Here is a 27,147-nt window from a genome sequence, read left to right on the forward strand (position 1 = left end):
ACAAGTCCATTGCCATTTACTTGCGGATACGAGAAGTTGGGTAATCTCCGTCGGAAGAAAATCATGGTGGACAGGATCTGAGGATCTGTGTGCTGTTTGTGATGTTGTGGTGTTTTTAGTGGAAATGTGTGGAATCCCTTCTAGATTGAGCACTGGTACCAAACTGAAATCTTACTCAGCTTGAGAGTGATTCTCTTCTGCAGTTTTCTGCTGCACCCCAACCAGAGCCTGGGTCCCAGGAGGAAGACAGTCTAAAAACTTCCCTCTAACTTTGTAATAGATCATGTTCATTCAATAAGAATCGATGTTCAGCAGCTCTGCACGTCAAACATCTGTCTGAGGACACATGGCTGGACACAGGCCCAGTATTTTCTACACCTGCTTTCCCCACTTTGTATAATTCTGAAGAAATATTCAGATTTCCTCTGCTAACCCCATCAACTCATCTTGTTCTTGTCCAGCCAAACTTTGACAAAAAAGCCCGGAAACACCCCATTAAACACTACCATTCACCTTGAATCCTTTTTTTTTTTTATTCCAAAGTGGAAAGTTTAAGAAGCACTCATTTAGACTATCCAAAACACTAACGAGTGCTGCCTGGGGGGGATCACAGACCTACAGTTTGAGGACAAAGTGATGAAAATTCGTTTCTTTACTGTGAGAACAGAAAAGTTAATCATCCACGTGGTTTTGTGGCTCTTTGGGGGATGCTGGTAAAGGTGAGCAGTGTTTAAACGCGTTTTCCAAACTCCAGCGGGTAAGTTTCCTTCATGGAAACGTTAAGGTGATTGTGACCTCTGTTGTCTGCAGGATCTCAGCTGTTGGAATTGTTTGCAGCTTCTCTGCGCCGCGTAAAAATCCACGTGAATAAATCAACACGCTGTTAAACATTTATTGTGGGGAAACACTGGCCTCTAAACGGCTTCATTCATTAGTCTCTCTCCCTGCCTCTCTCTCTGCTCATTAGCTCGGGACAAAAACCAGCTCTGAGTGGCGCATACCGCGCGTAATGAGCTGCTGGAGAACAATACGGGGCTCGCTGGATACTTGACAAACACTCCTGCTCACATTAGAGCCCGTCTGCGTGTGAATAACGCGGTGAGTAACACCGGCGACTCCGCTCTTTAACAAACAGTTCAACTGTCACAGGTGAGCGCTGCGCCCCGTGACTCAGACCTGTTCCCTTTTCACAAGTTTCAAAACATTTACGCGTGGAGCCGTGGGCTGAGTCCAGTTACATCATCAGCGACGGGCATAAAAAAGAAGAAAAGAAAAGAGAGCGCACACAGCAGCGGGGGGAGGACGCAAACATGAAACCTGGAGAGGAAGCCTTTCTGCTCACTGTGGAGCCCCGAGCCGAAACGATGGACGCGAATCCGCGCAGAGACGCTAAGAAGCCCAGGACGCTCCGCTGCAGCATAAAGGTGAGACACCGGCTGGCACTGCGCAGAGGACGCAGCGTGTGCGCATTTATCCTAGAGGAGTGCGCGACTTTGCGACTTTTACGCACACAAACTGAGTTTCTACTTCGGCTTCAAGGGGAGCGTTCCACTTTGTTCTCCACTGAGTTCAGTGAACCCACCTGTGGGTGCATGAAAGCAGCCGCACCTTAACGCGGCAAACACAATGAGCCACATAAATGTGGCATTTTCAAGTGGAGGTTTAATCTGAGGGCATTTCACCTTTTTCCCTCCATAACTTAAGGATTTTGCCCTCTGGGTAGGATTGCCTAAGCGCAAACCGAGCTTCACCTGAGATAAACAAGATAAAATCGGTCATAATGTGGTCATAAGTCTCTTGTTAGCTAAAATAATAATAATAATAATAATAATTTAAAAAAATCAATCTGAGCTAATTGAAATCAGATTTAAATGCAGTGTTTGCTGCTTGGGCTGATGATGCTGGAGGTGACCTGCAGGGAACAACTTGCCGCTTTCATCTTAACGTGTTTCTAATCTTTCCGCACAAACTGAAGTTCACCCCCGCCAAAATCAAATGTTATTTCCAAGGCAGGAAGGGATTTTAATTTTTGTAATTATAAATCAAACATTTTTCTCCCTTTTCACTTTGGGAGGTTAACGATGAGGAATCCAACACGGTAAAGTGCAAAGTCTCAGTTACAGACTTGTTTACTGTGAGTGTGCAAATAAAGTAAATGTATTAATACCACTAACGTAAAAGATGCATTATATTAATTAATTATAAATTAAATAAACTAATTTTAGGCACTTTCATCTAGTTCAGAATGAAAACCTTAAAGGACTCTGTTTTAAATCAAACGTGTAAAATGTGTTTAGCGATAAATAAATAAAAAAATCACTTTTTTCATTTGGATATATATATTTTGATAGGTTGTTAAAAGAGGGAGCTTTGGAGTTTTAGATGTATAAGTCTGATAATATTATATGAATTTATATTTTTACAAAGTTTTGGGGACTTTAATTCACCAACTGCAAATCATTTAAGTTTAATTCACTTCACGAAGTTCATTGACAGGTTCAAGCAAAGATCCACCTTAAGATGGTCAGACTAAAGATTTTTTTTTTTTTTTTTAGCTTTAGTTAAGGATGTTATTCTTAATAATATTAATAATAACTCATTTATGAAGCACCTTTCAAGCAACCCAAGGTAGCATTACACACTGAAGTCAAAGGCTTCAAAATTTCTTATTTAATGTTTTCAAGCAGTTCATCAAATTCTGCATAAATTAAATCTGAGTGTTTTACAGTGTAATGTTTGACAGAGACTGAGAATTTAAACAACCTTTAAAACACGCGCGCACGCACACACACGCACTCGTTTTCATATCTTAGTGAGGACATCTAATTGACATAATGCTTCCCCTAGCCACTTACCCTAAACATCCCAAATGAATGCCAAACCCTAATCCTTAGCCTAAACCTAACCATAACCTAACTGTGACTGTAACCCTGACCCTAAAACCACATTTTGAGGCTCAAAAATGCCCTCAAACTTGTGGGGATGGGCACTTTGTCCTCATAAGCAACTGTTGGTCCCCACAAGTATAGTAAACTTCCAATTTATCTGTCCTCACATAGCTATGTAAACATGTACAGACACACACTTGCCTTAAGTCCAGCTGTTACTGCTGATCCAAAACCACATCACACATCCACAACAGTCAGAGTCTAAACTCAACATGGATGAAATGTAACAAAGAACACAACTGAAAATAATGAACCAAACCTGAAACATTCCCAGGAGGCTTTGTGCTCACCTGTGTGGACCTCTCCACGGTCAGAAGAATCAAGCACAGATTATTAAATGAAAGGTGTGTGGAGGGAAAACTAAAAAGATTACTCAGCGATTAAAAAGCAATTAAAAAAGTAAAATTAGGTTTGGTTTACCTGCAGAAGCAAAGACAGATGTTCAGCTTTGACTAATTTAGATTCTCAAAGTGAGGACCAGGGGCTGACAGCAGCTCTCAGTCCTTTCATATGGAAAAGAAATGAAGCACTAACCTTTCTTTATTCACTTATAGTACAGGATACTGCAGCCTTTTGTATGTAAATGATGGATGCAGCTTTTGGAAATCACCCATTAGTTTTGAACTTCCACATTTTAGATGCTTCAGCACCTTATTTGCTTGTTTTGTCATTATTATTAAAAATATAGAAATAAAGCAGCAGAAGAAGTTGGGATGAACCACGGTGGTTGCATCTGTCAGTCAATTCTTATTTGTGGTAGTAACTGGAAGAGCCATTGACCTAACCGAGTCCACCTTTGTTGTGAGCAATTTTGAGATGTCACAATTCTATTTAGTGGAAATGAGGTTTTAGATTTGGATGAAATCATGATTTACTGGTAAAAGAGCGCCAAGGGGCATCAATACTGGAACAGACTGGCAGCAACGTGGGAACTATGGGCCAACAATTATTTCACATTTTAGCAACAAATATTTTTTTTTAAAAAAAGTATACAAGTTTTGGCCACTATATTGTGTTTTTCTTTTTGTTGTTGGTTTTTTTTTTTTTTTTTTTTTTTTTGGAGCTGGAAGTTACTGTGTTGCTACAGCCAGATTATTAGATGAAGCTAACAGGCATTGATTCCATTAAAAGTGCTCCAAAAGAAACCCCCACAGCACAAACACAGCCCACAGGGCCAGTTCAGGGATGCCAGTTTGGTGACGTGACGCCTAGGAGGCATCATGGCCGCCTGTGTTTCTCACCAAAGGCGAACCTCTGGGGCTGAAAAATGACGCCATCATGGAAACAATGAAAAATGCTTCTGTGATGCTTTAAAGGGGGAAAAAAAACTCAATGCAGAGATTAAAACAGTTTCTTGTAGCAGACTGTAAACATGTTTATATCTGCTGTAAAGTTTTAACGTGGGGTTTTATCGAGGATTGGCTCACTTTTGAAGCCTCTAGTGGACACTAGAGGAACTGCAAAGACTAAACTAAAGCATATAAGGCACAGGTGTCGAACTCCAGGCCTCGAGGGCCGGTGTCCTGCAGGTTTTAGATGTGTCCTTGATCCAACACAGCTGATTTAAATCGCTAAATTACCTCCTCAACATGTTTTGAAGTTCTCTTGAGGCCTGGTAATGAACTAATCATTTGATTCAGGTGTGTTGACCCAGGGTGAGATCTAAAACCTGCAGGACACTGGCCCTCGAGGCCTGGAGTTCGACACCCCTGATATAAGGCCTTTGTTGGCTCAGAGGTTGCTGTTTGATTGTCACTCAGTCATCCAAACTTTGGGAAGCAGTTTTAGCGCCCTGAGCACAAGCTCTTTTTTTTTTTTTTTTCTCTCACTTGCTAATCGGATCCTTGTTGTGGAAATTTCATCGTGTTTCTGCTTCAGATAAATTTCTGACAGAAGAGAATGCTGACAACTTTGTTTTTCCATCACTAATAACTTCATTTGATCCCTTTTGACAGCAGTTTTATGTGTTCGGAATCTGCATCCAGCTCCAGTTTTGTTATGTGTTTTGGCTCTGCTATTAAAAGGCTCAAAGCACTGACTCGAAGGAGAATTGTTGCCTGAACGCTTGCCAAAAGGAGCAGTTGTTCTTCCCTTTACGGCAGTAATGGGAGGAAAACAGTTTGTTCTTGAGTTGTGAGTAATATTAATGCAAACACTGGTGGTTGCTTTCAAAACTCTAAGAGAAATGACTCCTCTTCTTCACCGTGTGAGTGACACATATGAGTAATAGGTTTCGGAAGCCTGAGGGGGTGGAGGAAGTTTCTTAGCTTTCCAGAGGGAGAGCGTTTATTTGAGTTTAGAATCTTCTGAGTGTTTACCTTCGATGTTCTCACGTCGCCTGTGGTGGGTCCGGCCGCTGCAAATCTTTCCCTGTTTATCTTCACTTTAAAGCCCTCCTCCGCTGAAGCCAAGCAAACATAAGCAGGGTGGAGGACAGTGAAACAGCGAGGCTCGTCCTGCAGGTGTCTTCACATCATCCTGAGACTACACAGTGAAATTTGCGAGAATGCACCTAAACTTCAAAGGTGTGCAGTGTTATGTTTAGACAATGGGAGCAGTTCAGCATGAGCGGAGCAGCAAGCCATTTGTCAGAAAGCTGTTTCTAAATCATTCCTGCAGCCTTTTCGGTTAGACTGTACCGCCAGAGCTTTGAATAGCTGTTGTCCTCCAATCTAACATCAAACGACTAAAAAGTTATAAAGCTGTGCTCTTTGTTCTCCGGTCAACAAAGGCTTAACACGAAGCAATCACATCCATCCATCTTACCTTGATACAGCTACAATTTGCACCACGCTCCGCTCCCTATTTGTTCAGCTTCAAGAGCACATTCTGCTTGTTTTCTTAGGTCCTCCTGAGCTACACCTGGAATCTACACCCAGGTGACACCGTCAACCTCTCTTTAAGGATAGCTCTGCCAGCGTTTGGGCCAAGTTTCTGCACAGGGGCATATAGTGTTTACATCATGATCAGGAGCATGAGAAGCATTGGAAAGCCTCACTATACCTGAGCATGAGGCTCGCCTCTGTGGCTGAGTCACATTCAAATCGCATTGTATTTCTTTATCAGGGTATGGTGAGAAGACAAGCACAGCTGCCATGTCTACTGCATGTGATGCTGTGCTCGGATTAGCACAAACTGCAAACGCAGGTGAACACCAGAGAGCAGCCGAGTGTTTTCTAGAGAGTAAAAATGGCCATATTGGCACATATACTGGTACTTCAATACGGCTTTTTGAATGTAGTTCCAAATAACGACAGCAGTCATCGCAATAAGCTCTAAACGAAAAGGCAGGCGTGTCCAACTCCAGGCCTCAAGGGCCGGTGTCCTGTTGGTTTTAGATATCACCCTGAATCAAATGACTAGTTCATTACCAGGCCTCTGGAGAACTTCAAGACATGTAGAGGAGGTCATTTAGCCATTTAAATCAGCTTTGTTGGATCAAGGATGCATCTAAAACCTGCAGGACACCGGCCTTTGAGGCCTGTAGTTGCACACCTCTGCTGTGAGGTGAAATACCGAAGTTTTTTTTTCATTTGCCCCCTTGTGGGCTGTGAAGGTACTGCAACCATTCGCAATAAATGAAACGTTCAGTTTCTTAATTTTGACATGAAATTTTTAAAATTTTAAAGAAACAGAACTCAGGGACTGTATTGGAGCATCACCTGCAGATATTTGCTAATTAATCTAATTAATAAATTTAATAAAATCCTAGGAGAGCTATGGTGTTGTTATGAAGGGGGGAAATATCAATAGAACCTGAACCGTGTTCATTTATACTATAAAGTTTGGCATTTTAACATGCAAGTATCTTTTATACAGCCATTGGTATTCACAGGTTTTAAGGAGGCTGTGTACTAGACTACTTCTTGGATTGGTGCACACTTTGAAGCGTGGCCTAAAACTTGAGGCTTGGGCAGTCAGCGCTGAATGTGCAGTTTTGAAAATGTTAAACCATCTCCTGAATGCATCATTCCAGTATATTTAACAAACTGATATATGAGTAATATATCAGTCTTACTCAACTGGAGAATAAGCACATTTTTCAGAACTGCTTTAAATGTCAGCGCTCCTTTGTTCACGATGCTATTGTGCAGAAAATCTGTTTTATGTTTGTTTCACAATAAGGGGAGGTGACCTGTGCACATACTTTCTTTTAAGTATCCTCAGAGAGTTTGTACACATTTCATGCACTTTTTTCCTTTTATTTCCCCCTTTTTTTCTCTCTTTTTTTTTTTTTTTTTTTTTTTTTTTTTTTGACTAGAACACATATAAGAACAAAATAACCACAACCCGTGTCCATGAAAATAAAAGCTTTTGGAATTCAAGAGTGAACTTCCCTCAATTCTTCCCTTCCCAGCAGGGTTGAAGGTTGGGACAATGACCTCCAATCATAGAGAGCTAAAAGTGTTCAAAAAGGAGAACTAAATGAATAATGCTCAGAGAATCCAAATACTCAAAGTTTGTAAAAAGTTCCCCTTTTAACAAACATCAGTTTTTTAGTTTAATTAATTTTTTATGCAGCTGACACAATTATCTGCTCTTTTCCCTTTCAGTAGAACAATCCTTCCAATTTACACAGTTGAATGGAGGAAAATCTCAGTTGTTTTTTTTAAAAATGGCAAAAAGCCATGTCCATGCGTTTAAACATACAGATCAGAATCTGTCATTTAAACCACATGTTGAAAAGACTTTGTCCAACATTTTCTTCTCCTCACGTGAGCAAATGCCTGATTTCTTTACCTTTATTTTACTATCTGCTCTTTATGTGACAGATTTGCTAATGTATTGTGCCAGCGCAAACTGCGATTTGGCATTAAAGTAAAATATATAGAAACTGACAGTGACAAGACTGACCTTGTTGCGCATGTAAAGGAGTTGCTACGGTAGCCCTGAGAGGCCAGATGGACTGCAACTTAAGAAAACACCAGCAATAAGAAAAACGCTGCAATAGCACACAAAACACAACGGAAATAGGAAAAACGACAACGGAAATAGGAAAAAAACAAAACAGAAAGACGAAAAACGAAAACAACGTTGTGTTTTGTGTGCTTTTGCAGCGTTTTTCTTATTGCTGGTGTTTTCTTAAGTTGCAGTCCGTTTGGCCTCTCAGGGCCACCGTAAGTTGCTTCTCTAGGCTTTCTCTAAGTACAGGGATGAGAATATTGAAATTGAGTGCACAAACATTTGCCACATTTAATTAACTGCTGATTGTGTTGATATTTAATGCCAAAAAAAGCACGTCTTTGTTTTTCTAAACACAGTTGCAGTCAAAAAATATCATCCTTAAAGCTAACCACATCTATGAGCTCTCATGCCATTTTAACCTGTTTAAAAAATGACCATAAACCCTGAGCTTGGTGGCGTTGGTCTCTTCCTGTGAAAAGGGAGTTCTTCCTTCTCACTCTCACTGAATGCTGTTCATAGGGGATTGTCTAAAACTGTAGGGTAATTACTGTGCTTACTTCTCTCTGTCTGTCCCCAAACTTTCCCACTGGCTGGGTTTTATATATAAATCTCTGCTTGAGCTGGTTTTCTCTGGTCTGTGTACATTTGTGTGTTAAAACTGTCATCAGTACAGCTGACCCTCTGTTTGTCTCCAGTCAGAACAAAATTAGACAAGAAAAAAAAAGAAACAACCCCCGCCCCCCAGCTTTTCCTTTCCCTCCAAAAATAATCTACAGAAGGAGTTGAAATATTACTCTTGAACTTAAATCAGCTCTGAAATTCATTTGAAACACTGACTTTTGTCTTTGGTACCTATTTGGGAATGATCTGGAGTTGTGTGTAGTTACATTTACTGTTCTTGTGTTTATTTGTTTGATCATTTCTGATTGCTTATTGGTGATGACTGCTGCCAGCCTGGCCTGGTCTCTTTTGCAAAAGAGATTTTTAATCGCCAGACTTTTACCTGGACAACAAAATGCAGCTTCTTTAATCTGTGGCTGTGTATGCATATCATATCACGGTTTAAAAAGAATGCAACACTGCACAGGATTAACTGGACATGTCTTTAATTTTTTGGCATTCCAATAACTGAAGATAAAATGTTGCTCCTGGTAGACTTGCTTCCTGCACAGAACCAGAGATCTGTCTCTTGCATTTGTTTTAATTTGACTTTGTTAAAATGCCAAAATGAGGTCAAAGTTGACCTGAAACATTTTAATTTGGTCAAAAGAAGTTTTTTGCCTGCCTGTGCAGATAGGTGCTGTCAAATCACTTAGGTAATTGAAGCCTATTTGATAGAAAATGAAGATGAAATATTATCAACCGTGTAAAAGGATCCATTGTGTGTGCTAAACAACCATAAAGCCAAGCTTTAATAGGAGCATTAACTGTTCTGAGGCGAATGCAGAGTTTATTCTCCCTCAGACGAGCTGGCAGCTGGTAAACACGCTGAAAGCTGGGATTTATCATTGTTTTCATAGTAAATTCACCGCTAATCTCAACATGTATCTTCAATGCAGTATCCATGGCCCCCGGAGCAAAAAGTAAGCAGTGCGTCTGTGAAAGCCTTCTGACACACAGAGAAGCAAGTCACTCGTCTTTCAGATCACTGGGAGTCCATCCAGGGGGCGACTCTGATCTGGGTGTGAAGAGAAAGTCTTGGAGGACAAATTCCACAACCAGATGGAGACGCAGTATGAAGCAGTTTTCCTGAAACGATCCCAAAATGTTGTCACCGGATAAGTGATTTCATTCCTCTTTTGGAGCTGCGGTCTGGAGCTCCAAGGAAGCGCTAATGCATTACTGCTTTTGCAGTGCAGACATGCCGTTTTCCAGAAAAAAATCAAATCATGAGTCTAGCAACTTTACTTTTGATTTCTAGGAATCATTAAGAAACCTAAAACTTAGCAACTCATACCTCATTACAACCTCATTTAGTGGAGTAAAACAAATGCATAATAACATTTTAAAAACAAAGCAGAAAACATTATACATTTTTAGTAGATTCTGCAAACATGTCATAAACAGGCTGAGATATTTTATGAAAATCAATCACAAAATAATATGTCTGAGATTTTCCACATTATGAAGACGTACTGCTGAAGCGAAGCAAAGAAAGCAGCACGGCTCCTCAGGCTTTAACCACAGTATAGAAATTAAAACTTTAAGAAAATGATGTGAAGGCTTGGATCTCATTCCAGGACATTTTCAATCATTTTAATGTTCTTAAAAAAAAAAATCTATACCGCATTTACATTGCCGCATGTGATGCTTTTGTAATTCATATAATGAATCTGATTCACAGCTTAATCCCTTCTTCTTTGCAATTTTTCGCATTTTACAAAAACCATCCAGTAACCAGGACTGGGAGCTTTGGCAGGCCATATGTTTGACTGTATATAATAAACTTTTTAACTGATGTTAAAAATATAACCTGTTTTTTGCTCTTAGGTTAGAATACACAAACTTTTACCTGCAGAAAGAGGCTAACTGTCTGCAAAGTCTTTGGTTGGTGTGCCTGAAGCCTTGTGTAATACTTGGAAAGGAGTTTAAGGAATGTGGTGCAGATGAGTGTGTACTCAGAAGTGGAGATGCCTTTTGTGAAAATGTGTTTCCTCTGAATTGTTCTGTGTTCTTAAAAACAATTTAATCCTCTAAGACTAATTATTTTAGGCTTTTTGTGATGGTGCCAGCTGAAACTGCTACAGAGTAGCTGACACGGCTGACATTTATGACTTCACCCTGTTTCAGCTACAGATCCCTCACTGCTGCACATTTTATCTTTCCTCCTGCATATTTCCACACTCCACTATTTCACGAACATAACCGAAAAACTAAAATGACCTGTCTTCTGTGTCCTAGCTGTTCGTGCTCTGCCACGGCCTCCTGCAGTTGTCCCAGCTGCTGTACAGCGCCTACTTCAAGAGCACCATCAGCACAATCGAGAGACGCTACGGCCTCAGCAGCTACTCCTCGGGAACCATTTCCTCTCTGCACGAGGTGGGAGCCAACAATAACTTACCCTCATCCAGTGTAGGATCATGATAGCTTTATTTCAAGGATACCAATGACAAAGGAGGAACTGAAGTGCAAGCAACAAATCAAAATCACACTTCCTGACAATCCGAGTGGGACTCGAGTATTTTGGAACAGTTTTATTGCAAATGCAGGCGTCAGGAGTGATGAGAGATTGTTTCTGTACGTGCTCGGCGCAGAGGTCACTCTGGGGGTTTTTTATACTCCAGTGAGCTTTAAATGTTTCACACACATATAAATGTTTTCTGTTTGTCAAAGACAGTCACAAATAAACCACATTTTTCTGTCTGTGGCGATACTCCATGAAGAATGAGTTTAGCTTATCTTCTTCTGGTTTCTTTAAGGCTGCTCTGATGGATATTTTCTCAGTAACGCCAGATCAAAAGATTATGTGTAATGTGTAGTCTCATTAAAGTGATAAATTCAGACAATTATCACCCAGCTCTGCACTTCCTCTCAGTTACATGGAGCTTTACTGTTGTGATTGTTTCTGTCTCGAGAGATCTGGATTACGAAGCAGGGTCAGGGGCTTAGTGAAGCAGCTTCAGGTTTAACATTGTGTTATTAATGTTGTTCGCTTCTTATCGGAGTACAATGCCAAAAGATAAGAGATCAAAATAAGACAAAATGACCCCATACCAACCAATCATCTCCTGCAGCAGAGAATAGCTTCAGCATTCCTGGAAATCAGTGTGCAGAGTAAGAGGCAAGCTTAGGGAACAGCACAGAAGACACAGGAAGTGACAGGGAGGAAAACACAACAAACAAACTGCACACACGTGTTTTAAATGTTGCTTTCCCCCATGAAGCACTTTGAACTGCACCAACTGCAGTTACAGTGCTATACAAGTTGTGTGCAAAAAATTCAGCAGAAATGACCACATTTTGGATAAATGAAATGCAAATACAGATTAAAGTGACATCTAATTATGGATCCTTAAATTACCTCTGAATTGTGCTAGATTGCACCAAGTGAAGCAGTGTTGCACAACAGTGACACCCAGAGTTTAATGCATTAGGTGTGGCGCTTCCTCTGGCTCCTCTCTGACTTTTTTCTCTGTCTCTTAGGTCAGTAACAGCATACTGATTGTGTTCGTGAGCTACTTTGGGAATCGGGTCCACCGTCCTCGCATCATCGGCGTCGGTGGACTGCTGATGGCCATCAGTGCCATGATGCTGACTTTGCCTCACTTCCTGTCTCAGCCGTATGAATATGGCTCTGTTTTACATAGTAAGATGAAGCTATAAACACATTGCTGCTCTGTCTCCGCTGACACTGCCCTCCTGTGACTCTGTCCAGAGCTGAGGGGGATTTCAAGTGTACAAATATGTCCAAAAGACTTATGAGGCTTTACTTAAGAGTTGCAGCATCCTCTAACAAAGGCTCCATAGGACTCAGTGGGAGTCAAACAAGTTTCTGCTGTTTGGTCCTCTGTGTTCTTTAGCATGTGTTTGGAAAGCCTTGCTGGTTCTCTCCAGCTGAACTTTTGCATAAATCAGAAGGAAATTCATAATCTCTGTGCACTCTCTGAAAGCTAAGAAGATTACAATTACCTCTGGGGCATTTCATTTGCAATAACAATGTTCTTCTTCCTTTTCGCTTTGCCCCCAGTTAAAGTCATACAGAGTGTCAGCGGAGGGTCAGAGAAGCTCCAGGAAATTAAATAAGTAGTACGTCTGTACCTTCTGGCCTGTTTTTAACTATCATTTTCTTTGTTTTCTACCCTGTGTGTGTGTGTGTGTGTGTGTGTGTTGATACCAGATCGCCACGAAATGTGCAACCTGCAGAGCACCTCAAACAGCACACAGTCGTGCAACCGTGATGAAACGAGACGTCTGACCGACACCAACAACCTGTGGCTGCTCATGGCCAGCGCTCAGCTGCTCTTTGGTGTCGGATCAGTGCCCATCCAGCCCTATGGGATTTCCTACATTGATGATTTTGCTGGGCCTGCAAATTCCCCTCTCTACATAGGTGAATGACCTGCAGTTCAAAGATTGATGGCACCACATTAAACTGAATTATTTAGCAGGGTTTCATGTGAAAAAACTGATAAATATACAAACACAAGGAGTGAAAGTACGAGTATTTTGTGTTGGTGAAACTGAAAACTAAAGTCATCACTCTGTCTACAGACAGCTTAGAGGATGATATCAGATCACTGAAGTGTTCAGAAACCAGCTGCTGCTTAGATTTTAAAGTACTGCTCGTCGACGCTGTCAAGTAGACTCAGAAACTCGAGTCATCAGTAGAAGTGTTAATTCTTCCAACAATGAGTTTAAGGAAAAACATGGCTGTCATTCAAAATCTTTGTGATAAAGATCTCTGATAAAGATGAAATATGTCCGTTTGCAAGAAAATTAGCTTTGATTTCTAATTTTCCCCTTTAAAATCTCATGCTTTATTGCTTTGCATCAAACTGTGGCTAACAGACCTTGAATATCAAGATTTATTCCTGCAGAAGCCTTGAGTCAGAAATGTACTCCCCAAAGTGATGTTTATAACAGCATGATTCACAGAGATAAGTCAGGTTAACCCCCGTTTTTCCATCGAATATTTTAGAATATCTGTTATGAATGAAGGATAAATATAGATGGAACCGTTTAAAAAAAAAAATTCCCGTATGAAATATTGTACAAAAATGACCCCACTTGCTAAAATAGCTTGGAGGTTAAAGCTGGAGTCTTTTAGAATCAGTTCGGAGGCTTTAGAGGAAAAATACAATCTTTTTAAAATGGTAAGGTATTTGACTGGCTGCAGCTCAACGGTCCATCACAACCTGCCGTCTCTTATCATTCACAGCCATCCTGTTTGCAGTTTCTGTATTCGGGCCTGCCATCGGCTACCTGCTGGGCTCAGTCATGCTGCGGGTCTATGTGGACGTGAACAAAAAAGATTTGGGTAAAGCTGAGTCTGGAAGTCATTTGATTGGGTTAAAGAGGTATGGATGCCTTACGGCGTTTTTCACCGATAATTCCAGGAGAAGCTGCGCTCCAACTCAGACCCGACGATCCTCGCTGGATCGGTGCCTGGTGGATGGGCCTGCTCATCTCTACCGGCTGCCTGGTTCTCACCTCTATCCCCTACTTCTTCTTCCCACGTACCATGGCTTCACAAGACCACGTAAGCCTCGCTCTTATAGAAGTCTTTTAAACAGCAGAGCACATGTCAGGACTGTGCAGTCCACAAGAAGCATCCATAATGTGACTGTAAATATTGGAAGCAAACAGGGATTTGACACTTAAAGGACAATATTCTCTATGTCACATTTGACTGACATCTGCTGGCTTAATGTCAGCGCTGCAGGTTGTTTTTTGTTCTTGTTTTTCTTTCAGTTTTTCACTATTTAAGGCACAGTTTCAGTCTTGGTGACCTCAGTGGAGCGATTTCACATACAAATCTGCGCTTGTGAAATGCTTTAAGAAAAATATTAGATAAGCATAGATAAGCTAAAACTTATCTATGACTAGATAAGCAGGAAGTGCATGCCCCCTCATTTTTTGCGAAACCACAGTTTCACTTCCAGCTTTAACTTGACTGACTTAAAAAAAATGAAGTTCAAGTGGGCCAAAATACAATGATTAGAAAAAATTAGAACTACTAGTGAGCTCTTGTGACGTAGAAAAGTCTTTTTTACAATAATTCTTTCCTAAAATATAAAACCATATGCAGGAAAATTACAGAACAACATTGACACAGCTTAAAGCTTTAAAACATACTGTGCCAGTTTAAAACATTAATCACTCTGAGGTAAATATTCATTAATGAACTGTTTTTTTATTGTGTTGGGTTTTTTTTTTAGTCCATGGCAACATCTGACAAATGTCAGTAATCATAAACTGTGTTTTTAAAACTAACTTAGCTGCCGGGAATTCTCATGTTCACACAGCAAATGATTGTTTTCTGCATGTTTTGAAACCAGACGCAAGGACAGAGGAATGCCTCTGACTGTGAAACTGAGGGGACACTCATATGGTAGCAAATTGCCCTCCAACTGTCTATAATTCACAAAGAGTATAGTTCACAAAGTCATCATCCTGTTTTTTTTAAACATGAAATTAGAGCCCATAAACTCATCAGGAAAGTTTTTACTGGGGTCATAAATCTAGTTTGCACTTTGGCCATTTACCCACAGATTTGTATATAGTTTGACTTCTCTTTACAATCAGAGGAGACGCCCCCTGCTGGAAACCTTTAAAAACATGCATCTTTCATAATCCAGTCTGTCATCAGTTTCCCAACAGCGGTTTTTGATTTAGTTAACAGGAATGAGCAAACAGCAGACATAATTACATAAATGTTATCGATGGACACAGAGGGGAAGTGGTTAGCTGAAAGTTGCACACAAAAAGTGGAAGTAATCTTCAAACAATAATAGACTGACAGGTCATCATCAGCATTTTTTCCCCAGTATAAATCATAAATAAGCAATGGATGAATGTTGAGTTATGCAAATAAAAAACATGATAATAAGGGAGAGGTTTGAGAACCACTGAAACACATGATGCGTCAACTTTCGCGCAGATTCAAACTAACAGCGGGCAGGCTCTAAACTAATTCTTTTGAGAGACAAAAACTCCACAGAAATCTTTTCATTGCAGTGTTTGACAGCTTTTGGGTGATTTTGAATGCTGTTGTGCAGAGCTTGTCAGTTCAGTCTAATGTTCCCACGTCACACGAATGCAGCACAAAGACGCAGAGGCTTATGTTGTAGGACAATGTCGCATGAAAGGAGAGAGAAACTTTGAAGTGCTCCTCGAAAGATTGAGATCAAACCCATGAGATTTTCATCCTCTGGAGCCTCCATATGCTCTCCTGTATGTTTGAATTTGTGCCGCTGCCTCCCATAAATGTCCCTGTCTCCATTACTCACTGAACGTGTGAGGATCTCTACCAACTGCTTATTTTCCCTTAACAAAGATGAAAATACACCAATCAGACACTGACAGTTCAGGGCTCATTACTGGCACCTGTTAGGAGTGTGTTGGATACAATGTGTGGATTTAAGTGACAAAGGAACAGTTTAGATGGCTGAACGGTTATTATGGTTAACTAAGAAGCAACAGTATGTCTCGGTTTTTCTACATTAAAAAAAATGCTGCTGTAGTAAATGAAAGAAATCTATAAGCAAGACTCTTTGGGCTTAAACTCATGTTTGACTGCTTTAGGACATCTTATCAGTGGTTCTCTTTTGCCTCACCCATCCATCCATTAAATTCATCCATCCATTCATTAAACTGCTTATCCAAAGTCCGATCAGGTGGACTGGCCTCTACCTAGCTACACTTTGAAGATCCTCTTTGGAGGATCCTGAGGTGTTCCCAGGCCAGAAGAGATATACAATCACCTTGCTTATTCCAGATACCCAAACCCCATCACTGTATGTCTAACTCTAGTATATCTTCATATATCCTCTTCATATGTCTTTTCCTGCAAGCATCATTTTGTTCTCCTCATCAATGCCATGCATCCATGCTGCAAGTCAATAAGAAGTCAGTAAAGCTGCATTCGTGGTCCTTCTGCTACCTCTAGAGGAATTAGAGGAATGAACATACTTTCTGTAGCATGAACGAACTTCTTTTTTAAGTCTCGGGGAATTGCAGTTGGGTGATTTGAAACAGCTCAACAAATATCAGCCAACACATAAAGGGTTTTTTGTGCAATTTGGCACCCAATCTGTCAGCAAGCTAAAGGTACAGCTTCTGTATTTCCCAGGGAGAAAAAAACGATGGAGAAAGATGTATGACAGAGGGGGCAGGAGAAGAAGATAAGAAATTATTTTCAGAGGTAAGGACTGTTCAGCAAGCAGCATTTGATAAAACTGGACATTTAAGACTTACATCTAATGCAGTGTATTCTGGTTATGTATTTGACAGCAAATTAAATGATAATAACTTTCACATTTTATATTGGACAGTAAATGCAGGCTAAACTGGGCAGTGTGCAGTATTGTGGTTAACTTGCACTATATTGGACTGGCGCAGATCATTGCTGGATTAGAGCCTGGTAGCAGCAGAGACATTAGGAGAGAGGGACGTAACAGCTGAAGTTTATAGGAGAATGGTGATATAAGTATAATTATCAACGGAAATATTTTTTGAAACCTTATTTATGTCATACTGAACACTGAAACGAAAGCTAATTTAGCTGTTGCTTCGAAATAGCTGCCCAAATAAGTGTGTTCCAGTTCTTCGAGAAGGACTTTGGCAGGAGTCACAATTTAAGCTGATGATGTTGTTCAGCATCAAGTGCCAAATTCTATCTTTGCGCCTGTTGTTTTGGTGTTTTCTGGCTCAGGAGTTGTTGAGCTCAGACAACATCTGTGTAATACTGCAGAATGCAGAAAGAGCAGCAGTAGCACCAAGGCGGTCTACAAAGAAGGCACATGCACTGGAGCTCAGAGTAGAAATTGTTAGGTGGCTCATTTATAATTCGAGTTAAATTTTCTATTCTGCAGTGTTTCACTAGAACCTCCAGGTGGGTTCCCACACTTGCCAAATTCCCCTCTAACACCTGCATAGTGCACCATCAGACCATTAACATGACTAACAAGTGGCCTGATCATGCAAATATTAATTTTACTATGCTTTCCATTTCATGCCATGCCCTCTGATAGGTTTTGTAGTCTCAGCTGAACAAACAAACATTACTCTAATGTGATAAAAATCAACTTCTTAGGAAGTCATTGGCCAGCATAAAAAAATGTGGATTTATGCATCAAGAAAAGCTTTTTAAATCAATATTATGAGCTATATTCAAGAAGTAGAAGTAAATGTTAGAAGTAGAAAGCAGCATAACATAGAAAGAGTTTATTAAATTACAAGTACAATAAAACTGTGCTTCAATAAAATACTCGAGTAAATATCCTGTTACGTTCCACCACTGGTTCTAGCCATGCTCTCATCTGATGGGATTGTGCATATAATGGTTGATGGTTGTATGCTACTCGATACTTTCCAGGTGACTCGAAGTGAGTCTGGCTCAGAAGATGAGGACTCTTTGCTGGGCTTCCTGAAGAGTGAGTTTGTTACATTCCAACTGCAAAGATCTGTTAGTTTGATAGCTTTATGTATCTTTGTCACAAAAAACAAGTAACTGGTACCAGAGTAAAAATCAGAGTGTCTGAAGTTATCTGCATCTGTGTCTGATCAGGTTTTCCCAAAAAATTTGTCGACCTCTTGCTGAGCCCTCTTTTCCTGATCCTTGTCCTGGCCCAGTGCTGCTTCTCGTCGGTTATTGCAGGGCTTGCTACGTTCCTTAACAAGTATCTGGAGCGACAGTATGCAACTACAGCCGCAAATGCCAACCTGCTCTTTGGTAGGTACCAGAGTAAAGATGTCACGGTTCCAGGATCTCGTTTGGTATTTGGTGAAATTATCCTTTGAGTTTTTTGGACATTATTTTGCTTCTTATGTTTATTTTAATTTTTTGTCTCCCTCTTTCATGTTGCTATGTTAGTTCATTTGTCCACTTAAGTTCAACTTCCTGTTTTACTTGGTTATCGCTTTTCCTTACATGTCTCCTGTAAGTGGACTCCCTATCGCTGTCCTTCCCAGTGGTAGCTTATCTTTTCCTGTTTATACGCTGACCATGTCTTTTATGTGGGTTTGCACTTTTTCTCCCATGTCCTCCATGAGTTAACAGACTTCGCTGCACCATAGTGCTAATGTGAGAGGCACGTGAGAAATTATTATTCCTTTACATGAAATAAGGTCAACACCAACGAGTAGGGCAGAAGTGCAGGAAATGGGGAAAAAAGCTACAAAACAGGCTGCTTTTAAGAATCTGTATTATTACTGATGCACCTGAGAGATCCAGAGCTCTTAGAAAACTGTAGACTTCCAGGAATGGTGATGCTATTTTCCAGAGAAGCGTTTGGTCAGTAAGTGGTGATTTTGCACCTTATCCCTAATCTGGAATATGACCTGCTCTGCAGCACAAGTTACCATGACGACCTAGACTGCTGAGAAGTGAATTGCTATAGTAACACTGAAAACACAGAGTAACCCTGTAGCCACCCCAATAAGTCCAAATCCTGCTTCGTTGTTCAGGCCTCTGGTCACTGTACCTGTGTTTGATTTGATGTGTGCTCAGTCCTGCCTCTCTTTGGCGTCCGTGTATCATCCTCTCGCCGCTCAGGTTCACATTTCTTTCATACAGACTCTTGCAGCGGCCAATAAAGGCCACATTTGGCTCATTCTTCAGATTACTGCAGCTGTTTCAGTGTCAGCTGTTAAACATTTCAAGTAATAATGAACACTTTTAATGGCATGTTTCAAACATTTTATGAACTCTGGAGAGGTGACATTAAACTGCATGCTAAAATCATTTAATCGATTCTCTGCAGTGAGTAGGTTCACTTGTGATATGGCAACTTTCCAAAGCAGTCGAGCTGCCAGTTTTTCTTTGATGAAAATGTTTTCATTATTTTAAACAAATTGGCCTCTCTGTCTGTAAGGATGTTGGCAAACAAACGCATGCCCTGATAAAATCTCAGGTTCGAGTCTGAACAAGCACCTCCATTTGGCATTGGATGAAGCTAGTACTGTATCACACCCTTCATTTATCCAAAGAGAATTTTCAAAACGGTAATAAAGGAAACCAATGGCACTGAAGCAAATCAGTTTTACTCAAATTGCACATCCATGTTTGGCAGCGCGCATGTTGTTGCTGGAAGTTTGTGCCAGCGTCAATCCGCCTTAAGGTCTGATAATGACTGTAAGTTGCGTCACTCTGAAGTCATTATAGCCTCAACAAAAAGAATACAAATTAAAAAGCTGTCAAAGCCAAAAAATGTCCCAACTCAGTTTGGACATGAGAACCAGTCTCAGACTTCTGAGAAATACTTTGTTCACTTGTAAATGTTTCACTCAAGCTGTTGTAAAATGTAATTCCACTCCAGTTTATGCTGGAACATGGCTTTGCTGGCTCTGCTCGGGATCCAGCATAGAGAAAGTTAGTCCTTGGGGGGTTTCAGCTCATGGGTGTCATCGGAAGATGACATCATGAGATTTTCACATCTTTTTTACTTAGCGGTAACTTATGTTTCCCAGGTTCTGTGAACCTACCGTCTGTGGCTGTGGGGATGCTGGCTGGCGGGGTCATCATGAAAAGGGTGGGTCTCTCTCTGAAGGCCATCCCACGTTTCTCCGTGGTGATGCTGACCATCTCCACCCTCTTCTACATCCCTCTGTTCTGGATGGGCTGTTCAACACAGAAGGTTTCAGAGGTCAATCATTTCCAGAGCAGCCAGTCTTGGTGAGTTCGTGTGTTTTATAGAAATAACAGTAATATTATTAATCTGTATAACATCTTTTATGCTACATGTAAATCTCAAAGTGCTAAAAAATGAAAACCAAAGTAATAAAAATAATGAGATGAATTACATTTAATAGCAAGATAAAGGTAAAGGTATACTGCTCATCAACATATATCAAGATGGATCTGATGTGAAATAAAAAATAATCTTTCCAGATTTGTATGTGCAAAATGTGTAGGACTAAAACAAACTTAAATATGTTGTGTGTGGTGTTGGTGCATGGGGATTACATGCCAGAGTAGTCAAAGTGCTGCAATTACAGTTTTTTAAAGATTACCAAGTCTGTTTTTATTGGACAGATTACACCAATAAATTTTTTTCCTGAGTCATCATCTTGATGGAAACACTGAGAGTTTTCATCTTTTTTTGCCTCTAACATCTACACGGGATTATAAACACAGTTTGCTCTCAAGAACACCACCCAGCACTCATCACCTTTCAGAACCGATGGTAGTGACCTGTGATCCAGTCCCTCACCTTCAAGCACTGGATTATATATAAACTTCAGTCATATCTGCTTCTTTTTCTTTAACTCGCTGCTCTGCTGTCCTCCGCAGGTCTCCACCCAGCTGCTATTCAAACTGCAACTGTCCTAACAGCACCTTTAATCCCGTGTGCAGCTACGACGGCATTGAGTACATCTCTCCGTGCCACGCTGGCTGCACGAACTTCACCAAAGACCCCGACAACACCCACAGGATTCGGGTCAGTGCCTTCTCTTGCTTATGCCTTCCACAATGGCTGATTAAAATAAATAGGCTTATGTTATGTGAAGCTATAATGTTTTCTTTAGCTGTATAAATACAGCATGATTTTTAACTGGCGAGCGGATAAAAGTGGAAAAAATTACCCAACCAGAAATCATCCAAATCAATCTGTGAGATTATCTGGTGCAGAGTAATCACATAAGATGTGGATGCCGTGTAAGTGAATGAATTTGTTTTTAGAGCAGAGGGGGAAAAACTGTTTTTTTTTCTTATTCTCTGTATGGGAACAAATAAAATGCCATCGAGAGCCTTTGCAAAAATCAACTCGTCAAGGTAACTATTTCCTTATAAGGTTATAGTTTTAACTTATAGTTATAGTTATAGTTTTAAACCATAAGGTTTATTAGGCTTTTCTAAAGTGTATCTTAGATTAAAACTTTAGTATAACATTATGAAAGTAAAACAAAGCCACTTTGACGTTGCTGTTGTTACTTGGATCCTGGATGTTGAATCTTCAGTGTTCATGCAAACATGTCCGTGTGAGCCCACAGTGGGTAGTTGTGGGTAAACTATGGGACTCTGTGGGCAGGGCAAACCCACACGTAATACCCCAACTGGGTGTGCCCACACAGGGCCACAGTAAGGCAGCCATTGCATTTTGTTTGGTTGTTTATTTGCTAAGGATTAACGGAAAGTAATTAGGGCTTTAAATGCTTTTAGTTCTTAGGATTTCATATTGAGGTAGTGATATAGTTTAATACTTAAGTTTAAGACTGACATGTTGTGTCTGATTGACTAGTACCTTCCAGTCTAGGCTCAGTCTCGCTCAGTCAGAACCAAAGCAACTCACAGTCAATATCTAATCGATGCTTATTAGTCACAGAACTAATGAGAGCTGTTTTAAAAATAGAGAAAAAAACTGCAGCGTTTAAACGTCACAGCTTGTGAATAATCCTTCAGTGGGTGGATTGTGTGACCGCTATTCGAACATTAGTCAGTTTGACTCAGCGTGTAAGCCCACCACTGAGGCACAGACGCAGACAGAGCTGGCTGCAGCTAGCTTAATGGATTAATGCTCAGTAATCAGGCGATAATTATTTCATCTTTGATGTGGATTCACATGTTCAAAGTTGAATGTGGAATTCAAACATCTTCTTGAGAAATGTCTCAGATTTTTACAGGTTTCTTTTTACGTATTTTAGTTTGATTAAATCAGGAATATCAATGGAAATTTGATCTGTTTTTAACCAGAGCCTTGCAGGTTTTTTTCTTGAAAAAATATAATCTTTTCACACTTATGTGAGAAAGAGCATTCATTCATCCATGTATTATTTGCTGTTTATCCGGGTCCATATTCATGGGGTCCATGGGCAGTCAGAGCAGAAACGCACAGACCACCTCTTCAGTCTCCTCTGGGAGCACACTGAGGAGTTCCAAAGCCAGCCAGGAGACATCCTCTCCAGCATGTCCTGGCTCTGCCCTGGGGGCTCCTCTCATTCTCAGGTGTTCATGAGTCATCCCTGCTTCAACTGGCTCCATTTCATTTAACCTTCTCAACGTTTAAATCACCTGCTGATGTTCTAATTTTGGGAAACAACAATCAGCCAAAACATAACAGCATTACAAGCTGTACAAAAGATTATAACTTAATCCGAGACAGGACAAAAACCATGCATATCATATGGGATACTCCCACTAGGTTTATATCTGGGACTCTCCACCATTTGACCTTAGAACTGAAGAAGCTTCTCGGATGAGAGGTGAAACGTCTTCAAGTAACTTAAAGAAGTCCAGACGCTTTTCTTTGCAAGCTCCTTTGACTACGATGACCTGGATGACTGAGAACCTTCACAGACACATGCATATCAGAACAAACAGGTAACATATAAAATATAATATAAAAAATATAATCTCTGCTTTCTCTCTGGATACAGGAGTATACCAACTGCAGCTGTACTGCCAGCACTAAGGCCAAACCAGGTCCTTGTGAGAATGGCTGCTCTCATTTTCTTCACCCTGTCATAATCGTCATCGCTCTAGCATCCCTCATCGCCTGCCTAACGCACAACCCCATGTACATGATGGTGCTCAGGTGAGTTCAAAGTTACAACCCTCTGACGGGTAGCACGATACAGTGTGCTTGTCCACGTTGTTAAATACTTACCAATTTTTTTTTATGAATTTTTATATAGATATTTATTCACCTGCAAAAACTGCATTGGGACAGTGGCTCTATGTTATATTCCTGTAGCTTCTTGTTGAGCTTTGGGCTCTATTTTGATTTTTATTGTTGTTGTTTCTTATGTTTCTTATGCTCACATTTTCCTGGTGTCACCTGAGGTTTCCTTGCTTTTGTTTCTCTCTGTTTTGGTATGTTAGTTTCCTCGCCTTCCTCGTTTCCACCTCTTGTTTTGTTTTACTGCTTTTCCGTCTCTAATTCCTTGATTGGCAACACAAAAGCCAAGGACAACATTCACGGATCTGTGTCCTATACCCCCTAATGTGTGAGAGTTCATGAAGTGATTAATCACTGCCACATAAAACGGAATGGAAAATGCAGATGTTGCTCGTGTAACATTTTTTTCTTGTGTTTTCAGATCTGTTCCTTCTGATGAGAAGTCATTTGCCATAGGAATTCAGTTTTTACTCATGAGACTGCTGGGTAAGACAGGATTACCGTATTACTAAAGAGGCTGATGCTCCAGAAACATTTGTAGTTTATAGGGAAGAAAATGGTGCAATATTGAATTAAAACACAAATTATAGTGTTAATGATACATTTCTATATGTTCATTCGCCCCCAAAGTCCAAGATAACCTCCAAGACCCTGCTGCTCTATAAAAACTACAGTGGTCATGGTTGTATAAAGAACCCAGGAATAAACTATGCCAGCTATATAAGTAAACTAACAAATGGTGCAAATTTTTAAGAGATTAATAAATCATAAATAAGTAGGAAGTGGTATTAATTTCATCACCCGTGTTTTAAAAATCTTTTCTGATTTAATTTTTAGCTCATTTTGCTGAAGGACCAATAAGTGTATGACATGGCGAGGCTTCTGCCATTCATTTGAATTCACAACAATCATTACTCCTCCTATAATATTGGTCAAAGTTTAATCCAATTTACATAGACTGACAACCAAATGGGTCTTCACTCAAACGTTTGTCAAGATCAAGGTCACATTTGCCATTTTATGGGTAGAAAAAAGGTGCAGTGTGATGATGGGAGTAACTCCAGCTGCCACCCCTGCTAACCCCGACCTCTTTTTCCATCTCAGCTTGGCTCCCGGCCCCTGCTCTCTTTGGGATGGCCATCGACACATCGTGCCTCAGGTGGAGAACTGTATGCGAAAAGAAGTTTAGCTGTGGTTACTATGACAACAACATGTTGAGGAACCGGTGAGAACATTTATCACTCAGAACAGACTTTTTTGTACTGTTATCAAAGGTTGTGTTTTGTGGTCAGAGCTGAACTGGTGGCAGAAAGTGACAGTTCTGTGATGTCTTTGTGTCCACTGTGTAAAACTGAGAGTCGACACCAAAGAGAGCCTAAAAGAAACATTAAAAACTTTCAGCCTACTATATCATGTCAGTAAACTGCACCGGTATAATGTCTGTGCTGTAGAGCAATAGAAGCAAGCACTGAAATCCTGAATGTTTGATTTGTTTTCCGATAATTCACTGGAGAAAACATCATAAAGTGCATTCTGGGTAACTTTTTAAGGCTCATATCACCAAGTGGGATGAACAGATTTTACCCTATGAAAGGTTTCCTGTTTTTAGCTACTTCTTGATATCAGGCTCATTTTCTAGATGTGATTCCATCTGTGTCAAAATTCTGAGGGGATCAGGTGGGAGAAAGGGAGAACCCCTGAACCAATCAGGCAGTGACCTACAAGATTCATACCCTCATTTTGTAAATGATGCTCTTTACTAGAATATTGTCCATCCAGTGGCACAAAAAGACTTTTTTAAATTTATTGATAGAATTTTGCTGGTTTTCTTTTGGATTTTGTTGTCCGTCCACTTCGGACTGGTCTATACATATCAAACAGGTGTGCAGTTCATCTAAATCTGAGCAATGCATTTATTACTTATCTGACTCCCTGCAGGTATCTGGGCTTACAGGTGGGTTATAAGGTCATGGGCATCGTTCTGCTGATGATTCTCGGGTGGAAGGTGCACCGGACCGAGGAGTACAGTCTGGCAGATGACAAGAAGGACCACTCTGATTGTCCCGCTGGGAAGCAGGGTGATCCAAACCTTTTAAAGCTTTGCTGCGGTGTTAAACGCTGAGTAAAGCTTTCAGTGGAAGGAATCCATAGTCAAGATGGGCCAGCACTGTGACCTCAATTTCTTTAGGCCCACTCCTCCTATCCAGTTCTTCAATGGTTGGACAGAGGATATCCATTTTCCACAGGGGAATATTCTCTATGTTTCTGGATGCATTTTGATTGGAGTAATTCAGACGTTATGACCAGCAGAGTATACGTTAAAGCACATAGTTTGTAAATGGTAAATGGCCTGTATTTGTATAGCGCTTTACTAGTCCCTAAGGACCCCAAAGCGCTTTACACATCCAGTCATGCACCCATTCACACACTGGTGATGGCAAGCTACATTGTAGCCACAGCCACCCTGGGGCGCACTGACTGAGGCGAGGCTGCCGAACACTGGCCTCTGACCACCACCAGTAGTGTCTCGCCCAAGGACACAACGACGGGGCTCGAACCGGCAACCTTCCGATTACAAGGCGAACGCCCAACTCTTGAGCCACGATCGCCCCACATCGTGATACCTCACATTCTCCTTGGGTCCAGGACAGTGAAAGGACTTTTGAACAACAGCTAAATGTTTTTTTTTTATTTTGTGCGTACCTGAACAGTAGGAATCTATTCAGGTTTCTATTTGCAATGCGAACATATTCTGTATCTAATTAACTGTATAGCTTAATATTTAAGTATATATATTTTTTATAGATCATTGTCTCATACACAGAGACGTGTGATTACTGCAATACTCTTTTCATATATGAGCCTGTGTAACACTTCAATTGCAATTAATATTCAGATATTCAGATATCAAATACATGCACTGTTACTCATAAACTGAATAAAATGAATTAACCATACAGTAGTCACTAGTTTGGTTATTGGGTGGCTTGCAAACAAGTGTGAGTGTTACTGGATGAAGTATGTCTTTATCTCAGTATCTCCAAGGCTGAATAATCCATCAGGTCAATTGGTTTGTTGGATTTTTAAGAAATATACAGCTCAGGTCATAAATGGTAGGGAATGTTTGTCTTTATCTTCATGTAAGATGAATCATCAGAGTCAGAATACTTCATTAATCCCAGAAGAAATGATGTGGTCACAGTTGCCCCAAGACAGTAAGAACAGTAACTAAACTAAATTAAATAGCACAATATAAAAGTTACAAAATATGACAAAATGGCTCTAATTATAAATATCCCAGTATATTACACAAATTTAAATGTATATAGTTGTCACTGAGGCGGCCTTCTTATTATATTGACTCACATTAGTCCTATGTCATACTTGTTTCAACCTTAATCTGCAACAAAGAAAGAGCAGACTCTGTGCTGAAATGGTTCACACGCTGTGGGGCTCCAGGTTCCAGGTGCCCTTAAAGCTCCATGGGAATCTGAGGCTAAACAAAACGAACGAAAGATGGGAGGTGGAAGTTTGCAGTGCAATGACTAGTCACACAAATCACGAAGACAGAAATGAAATAAGAACATAAATTATTAAAGTCTTGATGAGAGACTGAGCTAAAATTAAACAAGTCTACTATTGAGTAGATTTAATGTCAGATAAAAATGATGATGAAGTGAAGTCCTTGTGGCCTGGGTTATTTTTGATCCTACTAAAATTCTGGATATCCTCGTATGCTTCAGTCATATCCACTGTTTCATATCCAGTGCTCTCTCTCTCTCTCTCTCTCAAAATATGTATTGTGTTTAAAAGATATCAAATCAAGTACTGGTCTGCGTCTTCTTATCATGCCAGTTTGTACCACAAGATGGTGCAGTGAGTCAATGCAACCCTTATTTAACCAGGGACACCAATAAAAACAGATTCTTATTTACAATATTGGCCTGGCAAAAACCATGATTGGTAAAAACCTATATATAAGTAAACAAAGTGTACAATGTACAATTCTAACAAAT

General features: G+C 40.3%; 1 protein-coding gene across 2 annotated transcripts; it reads left to right on the top strand.

Moving 5' to 3' along the window:
- The first annotated feature begins 989 nt into the window (after nt 1-989).
- slco2a1 (solute carrier organic anion transporter family, member 2A1) lies at nt 990-27,147 on the top strand. Of its 2 annotated transcripts, XM_084921600.1 has the most exons (15): nt 990-1,424; nt 10,755-10,892; nt 11,997-12,159; nt 12,691-12,903; nt 13,732-13,830; nt 13,910-14,052; nt 16,645-16,716; nt 17,890-17,947; nt 18,082-18,246; nt 19,983-20,187; nt 20,806-20,953; nt 22,890-23,047; nt 23,553-23,617; nt 24,236-24,356; nt 25,070-27,147. In XM_084921600.1, the coding sequence occupies exons 1-15, from the start codon at nt 1,311-1,313 to the stop codon at nt 25,251-25,253; spliced, it is 2,046 nt and encodes a 681-aa protein (XP_084777726.1). In that variant the 5' UTR covers nt 990-1,310; the 3' UTR covers nt 25,254-27,147. The 2 variants fall into 2 exon arrangements, with proteins under 2 accessions (XP_084777726.1, XP_084777727.1); XM_084921601.1 differs by lacking the exon at nt 16,645-16,716 and having other exon boundaries at nt 991-1,424; nt 25,070-27,146.

The sequence above is a fragment of the Perissodus microlepis genome, chromosome 23 (assembly GCF_051167445.1).
Source record: "Perissodus microlepis isolate ML-2025 ecotype Zambia chromosome 23, ASM5116744v1, whole genome shotgun sequence".
NCBI classification, from domain to species: domain Eukaryota; kingdom Metazoa; phylum Chordata; class Actinopteri; order Cichliformes; family Cichlidae; genus Perissodus; species Perissodus microlepis.